Source organism: Pleurodeles waltl, chromosome 8 (assembly GCF_031143425.1).
Source record: "Pleurodeles waltl isolate 20211129_DDA chromosome 8, aPleWal1.hap1.20221129, whole genome shotgun sequence".
Taxonomy (NCBI): domain Eukaryota; kingdom Metazoa; phylum Chordata; class Amphibia; order Caudata; family Salamandridae; genus Pleurodeles; species Pleurodeles waltl.
Window position 1 is genome coordinate 1,250,090,843 of NC_090447.1, and position 14,898 is coordinate 1,250,105,740.

Consider the following 14,898-nt stretch of genomic DNA (forward strand, 5'->3'; position numbering starts at 1 on the left):
AAAACAAAAACAAATCAGTGACCAATATAGCCACCTTTCTTTGCAAGGACACTCAAAAGCCTGCCATCCATGGATTCTGTCAGTGTTTTGATCTGTTCACCATCAACATTGCGTGCAGCAGCAACCACAGCCTCCCAGACACTGTTCAGAGAGGTGTACTGTTTTCCCTCCTTGTAAATCTCACATTTGATGATGGACCACAGGTTCTCAATGGGGTTCAGATCAGGTGAACAAGGAGGCCATGTCATTAGATTTCCTTCTTTTATACCCTTTCTTGCCAGGCACGCTGTGGAGTACTTGGACGCGTGTGATGGAGCATTGTCCTGCATGAAAATCATGTTTTTCTTGAAGGATGCAGACTTCTTCCTGTACCACTGCTTGAAGAAGGTGTCTTCCAGGAACTGGCAGTAGGACTGGGAGTTGAGCTTGACTCCATCCTCAACCCGAAAAGGCCCCACAAGCTCATCTTTGATGATACCAGCCCAAACCAGTACTCCACCTCCACCTTGCTGGCATCTGAGTCGGACTGGAGCTCTCTGCCCTTTACCAATCCAGCCACGGGCCCATCCATCTGGCCCATCAAGACTCACTCTCATTTCATCAGTCCATAAAACCTTAGAAAAATCAGTCTTGAGATATTTCTTGGCCCAGTCTTGACGTTTCAGCTTGTGTGTCTTGTTCAGTGGTGGTCGTCTTTCAGCCTTTCTTACCTTGGCCATGTCTCTGAGTATTGCACACCTTGTGCTTTTGGGCACTCCAGTGATGTTGCAGCTCTGAAATATGGCCAAACTGGTGGCAAGTGGCATCGTGGCAGCTGCACGCTTGACTTTTCTCAGTTCATGGGCAGTTATTTTGCGCCTTGGTTTTTCCACACGCTTCTTGCCACCCTGTTGACTATTTTGAATGAGACGCTTGATTGTTCGATGATCACGCTTCAGAAGCTTTGCAATTTTAAGAGTGCTGCATCCCTCTGCAAGATATCTCTCTATTTTTGACTTTTCTGAGCCTGTCAAGTCCTTCTTTTGACCCATTTTGCCAAAGGAAAGGAAGTTGCCTAATAATTATGCACACCTGATATAGGGTGTTGATGTCATTAGACCACACCCCTTCTCATTACAGAGATGCACATCACCTAATATGCTTAATTGGTAGTAGGCTTTCGAGCCTATACAGCTTGGAGTAAGACAACATGCATGAAGAGGATGATGTGGTCAAAATACTCATTTGCCTAATAATTCTGCACTCCCTGTATGTCATTACATGGCAGTGTACTGTTTTCTTGACTTCTTATGTTTTGTCCTTTTGACGTTTATAACAATAAACAGAACTGGTAAAAAAATAAAATAAAGCATGTGGACCCTTAAAGATAAAACAAAAACTTTTACAAAGTAAAGTGAATTAGGCAGTAAGGGTACACTGGGAACCTGCACATGGCACAGTTGAGCTTCTTGAGGGTGTAACAACCCACAGTGGCTTTCGAAAGCTTGAAGATGCACAGCTTGGCATCGACAAGTCTATACTGAATACTATGCCACATTATTTCTTGGTTTTCAAGTGCGTTTTAAAAACTGGCTTAGCACACACCGATGAAAAATGACTTTTCATATAGCTCAGTGCCTTAGAAAAATCAGTATCCTTATAAGAGAAATTCTACCAAATAGAAAGCAAAGTAATTTATATGAAAAACTTCTCATCATTTTTCTACATATAGGAAGGAGTTCCCCTAACGTAAAATCATTTAAACCAGATTCATTTTATATTTTACCTTTTCGTCATCTCAGGAGTAGAAACCTGTGTAAAAAATACAATTAAATGACAAGCAAATACAGACACTTTTATTAATGTGCATTATTACATTTTGACACTCGTGTATGTGCATGTGAGCAAGCAAAAACTCTTGCCATACCTGCAAAGGGTACACTCTTTGAATGATTACATCAATGCATCCAACCAAGCCTCCATTGCAGAAGAGTGAGGACAATGAGAGCGGGAATGGCCTGGGATCCTGATGAAATCCTAGCACAGCATACCAACGTGCAAGCCGAGTACTGTTAGCTGAAATCTGGAGAATGCAAGAGAGACACAGTCAGGCTACTTACTCTAGCTACTTATTCTTCAGTTCCAGTACAATACTACACCCAAGGGCATGCTCCGCTAGCATTTCACAATAGGCCATTACTATATTGATTATGAAATATTTTTACGTTTTTGCCATTTACTGAAAAGGGACTAACAACGATGCTTGTGAATTAGACAATTAATATATTTCTTTTTTGGCCAGTGGAAAACATAAGTTACTTACACAGGTCATCCTCACCTTGAATGTTTCTCCAAGGCAGCAAGTGGCCTTGGCAACATGTATTCCCAGAATGTAAACTTAGGTCACCCTTTCAGATTCTCAGGACAGCTCCTCTAGTTGTCTCAAATTACCATGTCCTCCTATGATCAAAATGTAACCTTTCAGACTGATGCCAAATGTGGCAGACAATAGAAAAGCCAACAAGCAATGGAAAAATAACTTTTTTGGAAAGGCTTACTTCTTCCCCTTCAGTTTACTGCTTAGGCAGATTCACATCATTTTATATGTTTACCAAAGCAACACTGTAAACAAAAAAGGGAAAGAACGGGTATACAACTTAACAGAAGTGCATTTAAAGGACGGCTGTTTCTAACCTGTCCGACGTAAGGGCATCGGACACCCCACAATAACAAGGACGAATGATAAAAATAAGAGGAAGATCTATACATTCCGTAATAAGCAACAACAAAGTAATATACAGCCACGGGTTGAAGAGAGAAAGACGGGTGATTAGCCTCGATCCACAACTGCAAAGGCTTTATGTTTCCAGAGAGGAACCATGGGGTGGTTTCATGCCGTCCTAACAGTCAAGGGACCAGTGAACTCCTGATACTTGCATCCTTAAGAGTCACCCCTGAAACCTAGGATGCACTATTACAAATTGGGCTACAAAAACAACACGGGCAGCTCAAAACATTCATCCCACCTCCTTTAAATAGGTAGGGGAACAGCAGGTTAGGGCCAAAGGCCCGTGCTCCAGTTGTCATGGTGATCTTTACTTGTACAAAGATTGAGAAGGGGATTGAAATTTTCCAGGTTCAATTATTTGGCAACCTCAGTGGCCTGGAAAAACCAACCAACCAAATAATATCAGTTTCGATGTAAGGGGAACAAGCATTTGCAATGCAATGGGTCTCGCATTTGTTAGAGTAAGAGCTATTAGTGGTGTAAATTCCCAACTGGACTTTTCTTGCCACATAAATTGAAAATGAAAAGTAAAACAGTTGACATAAGTGAGCCCATTCAAAGCACCACGGCCACCATGAGCGTGAGCACAAAGGAGAGACACAAAAAGAAAGAGAAGTTCGCTCAAAGTAAAACATATCAGCAAACGTGCAATTGTCCATGTAACAGGATCGATGGCCAAGGCGGTAACAAAAGTGCCCCAAGGAGGGACAAATGTAAACAATTTACCAATGATAACAAAGGAATTTCGAAAGGCAAGTCCATGAACGAATGATAGTGATGGGCGTGGTTAAAACCCCACAAATAGATTACAACACGTCAGAGTGCTTGCATGCTCGACCTAAAAAGAAAGACCTTTGTTTACAGGAAGAATCTGAAAGATGTAAACAAGAATCAAAGATGTAAAAACAATCTAAACCCGGTAAAATCCAGGACCAGAAACCAGGTGGAAGAACTAAAAGGTCCCCCCAAAACAACTAAATGGTAAAGATAAATTAGGTAGGTCCTACTCTACAGCAGCACGAGAGAACTCACGGAAACAGGCACAGCCCTGAAGGGACCCATTGAAAACAGAGATCAAACCCAGATGTGTAAAAGGAGCTGATGTTAGGGGACTTTGGAATTCTATTCTAGAAGCAAATTCTTGCTCTAAAAAAAAAAAATACAAATCTAGAATTAATATAAGGAGATGCATCTGAAGTCAAATGGAAAAACATTCAAAAGCCCTACTGGGCACCAGTAACTTAGGTTACCAGGCAAACAGTTTGTCTCCACCTCTGCCGAACACTAGTAACCAAGGACACCAGGAAGGGCTGATGAAATACTTGGGCACCAAGGCAAGCACCAGCTTCACAGCCAGCTGGAATGTTGCACAAAGAATATTCATCCAGAGGAGGTTAATAGCAATGACAAAAGTGAACGTGCATAAATTCCAAATAGGGAAGAACGAGATGAAGAGGACAATGAAGGCTGGTGATATGAGCATACCGATTGGCCATTTAGATGGGAGCAACAAAAGCTGTGGAGCAATGTTATCATTCAGGGAGACAGCAGACCAAAGAAAGAAAATGCAGACACCAGCCAATAAACAAGGGGATAAGCAGGGGATGAACAGGAAAGAAAAACTATGAACATGACTAAGTATTTCCCAAGAATCTCAAAGGGAAACTTTTTCATAGTCAGCATGGGCTTCACAGCAATCTCTGACCCTGCTAATACATTTAACCTCCGGAGCTGCCCCCAAAAAGGGGCTGGGGAGGACGGATCCTCCTCAGGTTCAAACCTGGGGAAGTATCTACAATTATCAAGCTGTCCTCCACCTCAATGGACTGCCCTGGTAGCACAAACCACTAGAAATAACCCCAAGATAGACCCGAGATAGTCACATCCACTGATAAAGTTGGCCACCGCCTCAAGGAAGAGGGTGACAATTGTGCAACTACTTACTGAGCACATGAAAGAAACATTGATGGAAAAAGATCCTACATACATGCAAGACCACGAGCAAGAAGGACGCTCGGAAAGCCTACAGTCACCAGAGGCAGTGGCTCAATATCAAGTTCAAAGCCTGGCCAACAAGAAATATGCAGAGGGCAAGTCGCTTGACTATATTACTGCACCATTGCAACAAACTGTGACTTTACAACTAATCAAGACAAACTACTTATATCCATAAACTCCTCCCTGATGTCGGTGATAAACACACTTACATGACAGACACACAAACCAGAGATTCAAATGAACACTATGCAAAGCAAATATGGTCAGGAAACTATACAGCATTGACAGAAAATACACTGTGGAATGCCACTGGTCAGAGATTGTGGAAAAATAGTCAACTTCACTAAATGTTCTAACAATGATAACACACTTGAAAAATATTAACCAGTCAGGAGCAACAAATATAGGGATAGTAAAATGCAGCCCTGGAGAATAAATGGAAGAAGCAAGGCCAAAAGCAGCCCTCCAAACTTCATTAGGGTCTGAAGAAATAGGCCCAGAAAGAAAGCGACCCAATACTGAGGAAGCTCTAGAAAATCCCAAAAAGGCTGCTTGTGCTACTGAATCAACAAGGAAAAATGCAGCTCTGTGAAAAGGGTTTTGTTGGAGAAGGAAAGGTTTGCGGACTGGAGCATTCTGGTAGAAGAAACTAAGGAAGAGAAGTATACTCACATGCCTGTTTAGGGGAGCATCAAAGGTTCAACTAAAATCCAACTTCAAAAATCTAAGAGTACAGTACAGGACAAACGAGGAGCCATTTCAAATGAGGACAGTCCGATCGGTGAAAAAAGGTCAATGAGCAGGACAAGGTCCAGAGACAGCCAACCACCAATATGGTGGGGGCAGCTCTAAAATGTATACCTAGTACAAAAGCTGCCTGTCATCAAGTGCCACAGAGGAAAACTCCCACCAATGTGTCCGCTTATACATTATAAATACAGCTATGACACTGTTTTGCTTCACTAATGACTGGGTTGAAACAATCATGGACTGACAAAAATATCTGGAATGCGCTTCTTAGTCCAAAGAAGACATTTATTATTTCACTAGGCAAGGTTCCTAAAAGGAGATTAGCATGCTGAAAGCACACGTTCAAAAATGGTCACAGCAATGAAATGAAAGAATGTACAAATAATTCTCCACTGCAATATACACAGCAAATATATGTATCTATATTATAATTCAAAGCAAATAATGAATTAAAAAATATGAATCCCCATGAGAAAAGGGCATCACTGCTTCATCTCCCTCCTATTCAGCATCAGATCGCCAGATCCCAGAATCCATCGAGGAGAGAGAGATAAATTATCCTCATGGGAAGGATGGCACACTCCAGCATCCTGGATGTGCCTGAGATCTGCCAACACTCTCTGTCCCCGGTCCACCTGGTCTCGGCCTCTTATACTTTGAACAAACAAGAAAGAAAAAGTCTACAACATCACTCTCACTGCAGAAGTTTATTTATTCAAAAAATGCTGATTGCTTTAGGCCAGCCTTGAAAATAACACATCAGGACTTGGCCACAATCCCAAGGTGCCAATTCAAAACAAGACCGTCCCTGCCGTCTGAGTACATACTTATCAGCCTAAGCCCTTGGTGGAAAAAGAACACAAAGAATAAAAACATGGGTACAGTACAACGTGGAAAACTACTTGCAGCTTCTAACGTGGCAGTGTCTAATGATAAAATAAAGTCAATAGGCAAAGTGAAGCTGGTGGACACTAATGTGACGGCGTAGTGCTAGGGTAAGTGCAACGTGGAGTCAGTGGTCAAAACTCAAATATCATTACAGACACCTACAAATACCATCACCAAACTTATATCCTGGAATGCTGCTGGTTTACCGGAGTTCTAAAAAGTGAATGAACAATTAAAAAGTTGCAGGAAGCGGATATAGTCTGCCTCTAAGTAACCTGGGTGGTAAATCCAACTCACCTGGAGTGATTCTCAAAACTGCACAAACAGCTAGTAAACAACACATTTATGGAAGACCATCAGGAGGTATATCAATCAGTTTACATAAATCACTCGATAGGCTTAGCCATCAAAGAAATCAAGGTCGATTCCGATATGTTGGAGGCAGCCACAGTGGAAGGTTACCCATGCGAAGGAGGCAACGTGGCACTGCTGCTAATAAAAAGTATACCTCAACTCGCATGGTCCGAATAAACAGGAAACAACAAGATCGGTGATAACTCACCTAGAAAAGTTACTGTGCAAATGTCCAACTTGGTACACTGCAATAACAGGTGATTTCAATTTACAGAACCTTGGTGGTGAAATTATAAATAAAGGGAAGAGGACCCCAGCAGAAAGATATTCAACAACTGTCTACAATCTTACAAATTTGCTTCCGCAGAACAATTAGTAGAACAAAACCAGCCTAACTTAGTACCCCGCATTTACTTCTTCAATAACATGATGGATGACATCTTGCTAAGTCCAAACCTCAAAAAAATCATGTCTGGCTTCATAATGACCCAGCATAAAGCATGGGATTATGCAATGCAGAGAGTCTACCTTAACCTTTATGGAAGCCCTCGAGAACAAACAGTGACAATCAATCTCACAAAAGGAGTTGAAGATCACACGCCGTTCAGGAGGATCAAATGGGACGCTTGTAACACAGCCAAACTAAAGTTTTGGAAGAGGTCCTGGGAAAGTAAGGTGGCAGACACGAACACAACAGCCACAATCAACGACTGGTAAGCCAGGATTTCAGACTTACAAACCACCTTACTGAGGGAAGGCAACAGGAAAAATATAAATAGACCCAAACAACATACAAGTTGGGTTACTGCGGCACGCTAAAGGACAGTACCCACAAGCTAAGAAAGACCATCAGAGAAGGACAATCAGATTAAAGTAAAAGCTAAACAAAATAAATCCGGAACACAAAACCCTTGTTTGGCAGCTAAACAAAAGCACCGCAAAGCAGAATGGACTAAAATCTATAAGCTATCAAAAAACAACAGACAGAAGCAATTCTGGGAATATATAACCATGTTGGAAAATGAAAAAACTGACAGGAGTAACTCTGTGGCCGTGGACGTATGGCTAACTCACGTAGAGAACATATACACAAAGAAACCAGGAAACATATCAACTGGAACCAGGCCTGATCCATCCTTAGCGAGGGGCCAGTAACAAAAGCCTACACCCTTTAGGTAAAGAAACCACATTGCTGGATAAGCAGTCAGTAGTAAAAATAATAAAAAAGATAGGAAAGGAAGGGTCTCCGAGCACCAACGGACTTCCAGGAGGAATATTCAGGAAGGATCTGGCGTTTTGGGCTAGGGTTCCCTTTCCCTTGTACAAAGCATGCAGACAGCAAGCAGATGTCCTTCACTCATGAGGAGGATTGCTCTTTCATCCAGTATTCACGAAAAGCAACAACACTGACCCAAACAATTACAGACTAATCGCCCTGAAAATGTAGAAAGGCATTTGCGACCATATTATTAACAGAATTAACAATATGGATTGAAGAAGAAGAGATACTGCCCTTCTACCAAACCGGATTCTGGAAGTGCGGCTCAACTATTGATAACATTGTTGCTCTATGTTACATTTCACAGCAAGCGAGTATCAAAAAACAACATGCTGATGTTCACCTGCTTCGTAGATTATTCTGTTGAGTGACAGGGTAGTGCCCAACAATCTATGCGGAAGCTTAAACATTGGAAATCCTTGACAGTCACTTAAAGGCCATCATCTTCCTTTACAGTGGGACCTGGGTATAAGTAAAATTTGCGGGGATATGGTATTCTCAAAAATCCATACAGATCGGGGTCTAAAACAGGGAGGCGTCCTGGCAGTATCAACCTACCTACAAGTCCCTAGTATATGGTAGGGCATAAAGGTTTAGGGACCCCAGCATAGGTAGTGCCCCCATAAGTGCACTGCTGAGGTGCCCAGGGTCATTTTAAAGGCAGGCCTGCCATGCTGGATACATTTAAATTAAAGTTATATGCAAATGCAACTTTGGAATTTAAAATACTTCCAAAGTCTTAATCTATCTTATTTTTACATATAAGTCACCCCTGAGGTATGGCCTAAGTGCCCCTGGGGTTGGGTGCCATGTAACTATAAGCAGGGACCTTATCGAAATTGTTTTATAAACCCTGGTGAGGTAAAATTGCCAAATTCGTTTTTCCCTCATTGCAGAGAATAGGCTCTGTAGGCTAAAATTTGGGAGACTTTATTTTAACTAATAAAGTCTCCAAAGGAGCAAGATATGCCAAGTTTGCTCTCAAACTAATTGTTAAAATAAATCCCACAACTTGCCATTGTTGGATTTAATATAACTAGTTCAGGGAGGTCGAGGTGCGACCAGATGTCCTGAGTGGCGCTTTTAGTTTCTAAGCGCAAAAAAACATTAATTCTTTAAAAATTCATATCTCTGGTTCCCCTTATCCGATTTTATTCGTTTTGGTGTCAAATTAAAGATACAAATATTTACTATTTTTATGAATTGGTTTTGGATTTTTAAACTGTTTCCTGTGCTTAGTTTTATTTTATTACTGTTTTGTGATACTGGAGTGCTTTACACACTTTTTCTCCTAAGTTAAGTCTTGTTGCCAAGCTACCAAGGTTGAGCTATGGTTAATTTTTTGAGACCAAACTGAACCTAGTGGGGGTTAGTGGCCTATTGCTAAGTCTAGGTACTTATCTGCCCTTACCAATGCAGTTGTTAATTTCCGGGGTTGTGGCACAAGATGCTGTGTCACTATAGGTATTGAGGTAGAGCCTGCAGTAAGAATGCACTGCAGGGCAAGGTTAAGTGACGCAGTAATTGTTGGGGACAGATGCCTAGTGCCTGAAGGAATTCTAGAGGGAAACTGTTGGGTACCAAAAATACAGTTCATGGCTTCCATGAAGGCTTTAATTTGTTGTGGTATTGCAACGAAGCCAGCGAAGTTGGCCGAAGCAGAAGGGTCGGAATCAGTTCCTGGGACCAAAACAGTATTTGCAGCCTTGCAGTACCCGGGGCATCGTATGACTCTGAATGGTGAGAGTGGCGAGCGGGACAAAGAGAGACAGCATTTGGCCGCCTTATATTTTTTAAACTTTTTGGACTTACCCTAAGACTTTGATTTTGATGATGACCAGGCACAAGAGCAACCCCGGGGGCAGAAGAGTGTCCATGTCCAAGACAGAGACTGGGCCTTTCTCAACTTATGTTGATGGTCGGTGACATACAGCTTGGCTTTGTGGTCTTGGATAGCCTTGGGGTTAATCTTGAAGCACTTATCACATGACCCAGAGTCCTGCTTGAACCAGAGTTAGTCAATGACATATGTTTGTGGCAGTGTTTGCAAGGCTTAAATCCTTTAGAACAACACATGGCTCTAGCATAGTGGACTAAATTTTGAGAGAAGGAATTCTGTCAATCCTGACAGATTTTAGTGAGCGAACCCCAGATCCACATTGTAAGACATGGAAGGAAAGCAACTTAAGGAACAAGTTACTTAACTTTGGTAATGTCTTATCTAGTAGAGAATATCTAGTCACAGATTCCTTACCTTACAATTATTAGACTGGATACAGGAACTTTTCAAGCAGTCCATCTGCGCTCCGGTCAGTGGCACTGTTTGGCTCCAAGTTGGTGTCATTAGCGCAGGAAGGGACGTGCACTTTGTCTAAATAGGCCCCACCCCAGCGTGCTGACATCAATTACTCCTTGCGATCTTTCCATGACAGAAGTGCAGAGAAACGCAGGTTGCTGATGTACTAAAGTGCAGCATTAAGAACATCATAGGGGAACCCTATCTGGAAAAATCTGCTTGTTGAGCAGGGAGGATCAGTAAGGAATCTGAGGTTTGATAGTCTCTACTCGATAGTGAGTTACCGAAGGTAAGTAAATTGCTCATCTGATAGAGTTCTAGTTGCAGATTCCTTACCTTAGAATAGATACTCAAGGAATACCACACTAGAGGTGGGTCTGCAAATAGATATGGATCAGGAAGTCTTGTATGACCAAACTGGCAAAGTTCCAGTAACCACTGATCTGACTGCCCAGGCAGTAGTGCTTATTAAACATGTGCAGAGATACTCATGTTGCCCCCTGACAGATGTCCAGGACAGGTAATCCGCAGACTAACGCAGTGGTCACAGCCTTGGCTCTGGTGGAATGAGCCTGCAAGCCGTCAGGGGCTGCTTCTTGGCCAATGTGTGTATCAGATTTTAATGCAGAGCACTATCCATCTTGAGATGGTCCTTGTTTGCACAGCTTTTCCTTTCTTCACCCGGCGTAACCAATGAAAAGTTGATCATCCACCCAGAACTCCCTTGGACAATCAATGTAGAACAACAACACACTTTTTGGGTTCAGACGGTGGAATCTCTCCTTTTATTTGGAAGGGTAGGGAGGGGCAAAGAAGGCAGGCAGGGTCATATGTTGATCCATGTGAAAAGGTGTCACCACTTTGGGAAGAAATGAGGCAAAGGGTTCTCAGTACCAGTTTGTCAGGATACAATATCGGCTAGGGAGGGTGCAATGAAAGTGCATTTGGCTCACTGGCCCTCCTGGTCAATGTGACAGCCACTAGAAAGCAGTTTTGATGGTAAGCATTTGCAGCTGGAAGCCGGTGTGATCGCTTTTAGGTACACCAGCACAGTGTCCTCTTGAAGAAAGTGTGACTACAGAGGACACTGTCCCCTCTCAGACCAGGGGGCGCGTTGCCTGTTAGCGTAGGGTACTTAAACTAGGTAGGACACATCTGCTTGCTTGTTGTATTATATATTGGTGATTAGATCTATCTTCTAGGGATCCTGTGGACTTATGAATGCCTAAAACCAGTTAGGCTATTATAGGGGCAGAACCATGTTGGCCTAGGTGATGGTGTGAGTCATCTTTCTCAAATACCATCCCACAAAGGTTTTAGTCATACCTATGGTTCCAAACAAAGATGATAACCTGGGTACCATACGGTATTTTAAAAACTTTTGTCTGGCTCCTGCCACTGTCCAGTAGATTTTATCTAAGAACTCCCTCCTAGCTTTCACTCGACAGGAGGTCAAGTCTGCCCTGGTGGCACTGTAGGGTGGGGAGAGGTTGCCGATGATGAAATGAAGCATGACAATTATTGTGTGAGGCTTCCTCTTCCATAAAGATGATGTTTCATTTCCTGTGACCGGACAGACCTTCAGTCTACCCAAATAGGGTTTTGTAATTCACCTATGAGTAGAGGGTACTGCAATAGTCATCCTGGTAGCCACTGCACCTTTTTGTGGTAATACAGTTTCTCTAGGGAGAACATACGTTGGCTTTTTCTTACCTCTACCCCTCTCCAGTGGTGATTGTGGACTAAACTGAATGGACAGTTCTGCAGAGGTTCGAAAGTCAAACACAATAGAAATGTCAAGACCAGATTGAGGTCCCAATGGGCCATAATAAATGGTCATAGAGGGAAGAGGTGTTGCAGTCCCTTTAGAAAGCAAATCATAATAGGTGACTTGAACAAAGAAGAATTGTCCAGCAAATGCAAGAAGGCCAAAATAGCTGACAGATATCCTCTGACAGTGCCCAGCGAATAGCCCTGCTAGGCCAAAGAAATGATGAGCAATATAACTTGGGATACGAGTTCAGTAAATGAGGGGGGTGCGTTGCTTGGATCAACATTTTTGGATGCACATCATGCATAAATATGTCCCAATGGCAGGTGTATACCATCTTGGTGGCAAGATGCCTGGCTCCTAGAATAACATTGCAGACTTTGATGGGGAAGGTCAAAAACTGTCAAGTGCCCATGCTCAATATCCAAGCATGAAGGTGGAGTGCGGGCAGGTTCTGATGCAGCACCCTTCACTGCTGCTATGACAAAGGATCCTCCCAAAGGGGTAGCCTCATCAGAGGGCCAATGCTTATGTTCAGGACTTTGGGATGCTAAACTCTCTGTGCCCAATCCAGAGCCACGAGAATGACTTGGGCCTGGTTGTTCCTGTCCTTCTTGAGAACCTTAGGCAGGACTGGTATTGGCAGAAAGGCGTACAGGAGGCATGATTTCCACTCAAGACAAAAAATTTCTTGGAGCAAGAGCCACCTTGGAAACTTTAACATGCAGAATTGCTGACATTGCACATTCTTGGCAGTGATGAACTGATCTCAAGGTTCTCGACGACCTGGGAAAACACTTTTCTGACTGGATCCAGTCTCACCAAAATCCAGGATAGAGGCTGAAACTTCAGAAAACATAGCCTGTATAACCTGGATTCACCTTTTGGAAGGATAAGCCTAAAACTACACTGTGTCCAAAACAGCTGCAGTGAAAGGAAGCATGAGGTCTGAACATAAGAGTTGACTGTCTGTGGTAAACCTGCCTTCAATGGCCACGTAGGGATAGACTGAACCTCTACAGATGTGCTCCAACAACCACCAACACTTTGGTAACACCCGGGGGGGGGGGGGGGGGAGGTGATGGCAGATCCTGCCACCCTCTGGGTGCCCATGGGAGTATTAGGGAAAACTAAAGGGGTTTGGAGGAGGCGGCTGCCAGGGGAGTGGAGGATTAGGTTGATCTCACGCCAGTGGTCCCACGTTATCTGTGGGAACCATGCCCATGAAAAGGCTGAGAAGCCTGGTTGGCCTTGGGGACTGGGTGGGAAAGGACATGGTTGGTAGCACCTAACACAGCCATGGAAGGGACAAAAGGCAGAAAGGGGTTGGCGGGGGTCATGGATAGTCCCATGAACTTGGCAGTCACCTGACTGTCCTTTAAGCACTCCAGCGCTAAATCTTCTGTTCCCTCAAAAAGGTGACAGCCTTCGAAGGGCATGTCCATAAGGGAAGCTTAGACATCCTCGGAAAAGCCAGTGGTTGTCAATCAGGTGATGCAGCTTAGTGTCACCGATGATGCAATTGCTTTGCCTAGCGAGTCAGTCATCTCCAGTCTACAGGGAACAGTGACCTTTAAGTGCATCTTTGCCATCTGAAATTACTGGTGGCAGTATGGCTCGGGCCTCCTCCAAGATCATGGGCATCACTCGCAGAAGTGTATCCCAAACTGAATAGGTGTATAGGCCCAAGAGGCATGCAGTGTTCACTGACCTCAGTGCTAGGCTGACGGAAGAGAACATCCGCTAGTGAAAAGTGTCCAGACTTTTGTATTCCGTTTCCACTGGAGTGGTAGTCAACGCGCCAGGGAAAACATTTGAGACTGAGGGTTAGACCACAAAGCTTTCTGGAGTAGGGTGCTGGGTGAGAAAAATTGGGATGCCGAGGAGCAAGGCAATTGTGACAGGCAACTGTCCTGTACACAGGAGCCCCTATGCAGGACTAGGATCAAGCTCCAAGTAGGACGTCCAAAATGGCTTCTTTGAATGGGAGGAGAGGTTGAAAGTGGTAACTCCCAATTGAAAGACCTCTGTGAAGACATTTGCCACTGAGGGCAGATTAAGTTTGAGGACCATAGCTGCCCTGTGTGACACCATTGCAAAAGAGGCCCCTTCCTTTATCGCCACTGAGGGAGGAGACACCAAGCCAGTGTCTGGTGAGGTGTACAAACCACTGGTATCTCATCAGTTCCTCATGCCAATGTTTCTTGGACTCATCTAGGTGGTTAGGATAACCATAACAGTCTTGAGACCCCTCCCAATCGTGACCATCACCAAGCTGGAGTCGGCCTAGGAAAACATCTATCCAGCTCCATATCTCGCTTGCGGCTGGTGCAGCTTCGATTATACACCACCAGATTGAAAAGGCCCGAATGGCACCCAGGGACAACTTGCCAGTGGGAATCCAATGGTGGATCCATCCGAAATCATTGGGCTTGAAGGTGCTCCCGCGAGGTGCATCGCCTCCCAGAACTCCGAGTTGGGCAAAGGTCGCTCAGGAAACTCTGAGAGGTTCAAAGCACACCCAGGCATCGGTTCGGAGGTGGACATGTGGGAGGAGGGCCTCAAAGTGTGCTGTCGTTCCTGTGCCTTGTCCAAAGTGCGCTTCGATGTCTTTGACTTTTTGTGAAACTTACCCGACTACTTCAAATGAGGTGACAAATGTCGAAGCGGCTCTGCAAACACTTCCAGGACCTTATAAGTGACCGGGTCTTGAGTGCCACAGGGTCGTTGGACATCGGGCAGTGAGGAGTTTCAAGGAGCACTCCTGCCATGGCTTCAGGTTCTCGCAAGCCTTG

At 43.8% G+C, this 14,898-nt stretch overlaps 1 protein-coding gene across 3 annotated transcripts in view; it reads right to left on the reverse strand.

The window, feature by feature from the left end:
- The window catches only part of BRCA2 (BRCA2 DNA repair associated), a 584,634-nt gene that overhangs the window by 194,769 nt on the left and 374,967 nt on the right, over positions 1-14,898 (reverse strand). For all 3 annotated transcript variants that reach the window (XM_069205562.1, XM_069205563.1, XM_069205564.1), the window contains one exon: positions 1,907-2,062. In XM_069205562.1, coding sequence (XP_069061663.1) covers positions 1,907-2,062 — 156 coding nt within the window. The remainder of the gene's footprint in view (positions 1-1,906; positions 2,063-14,898) is intronic.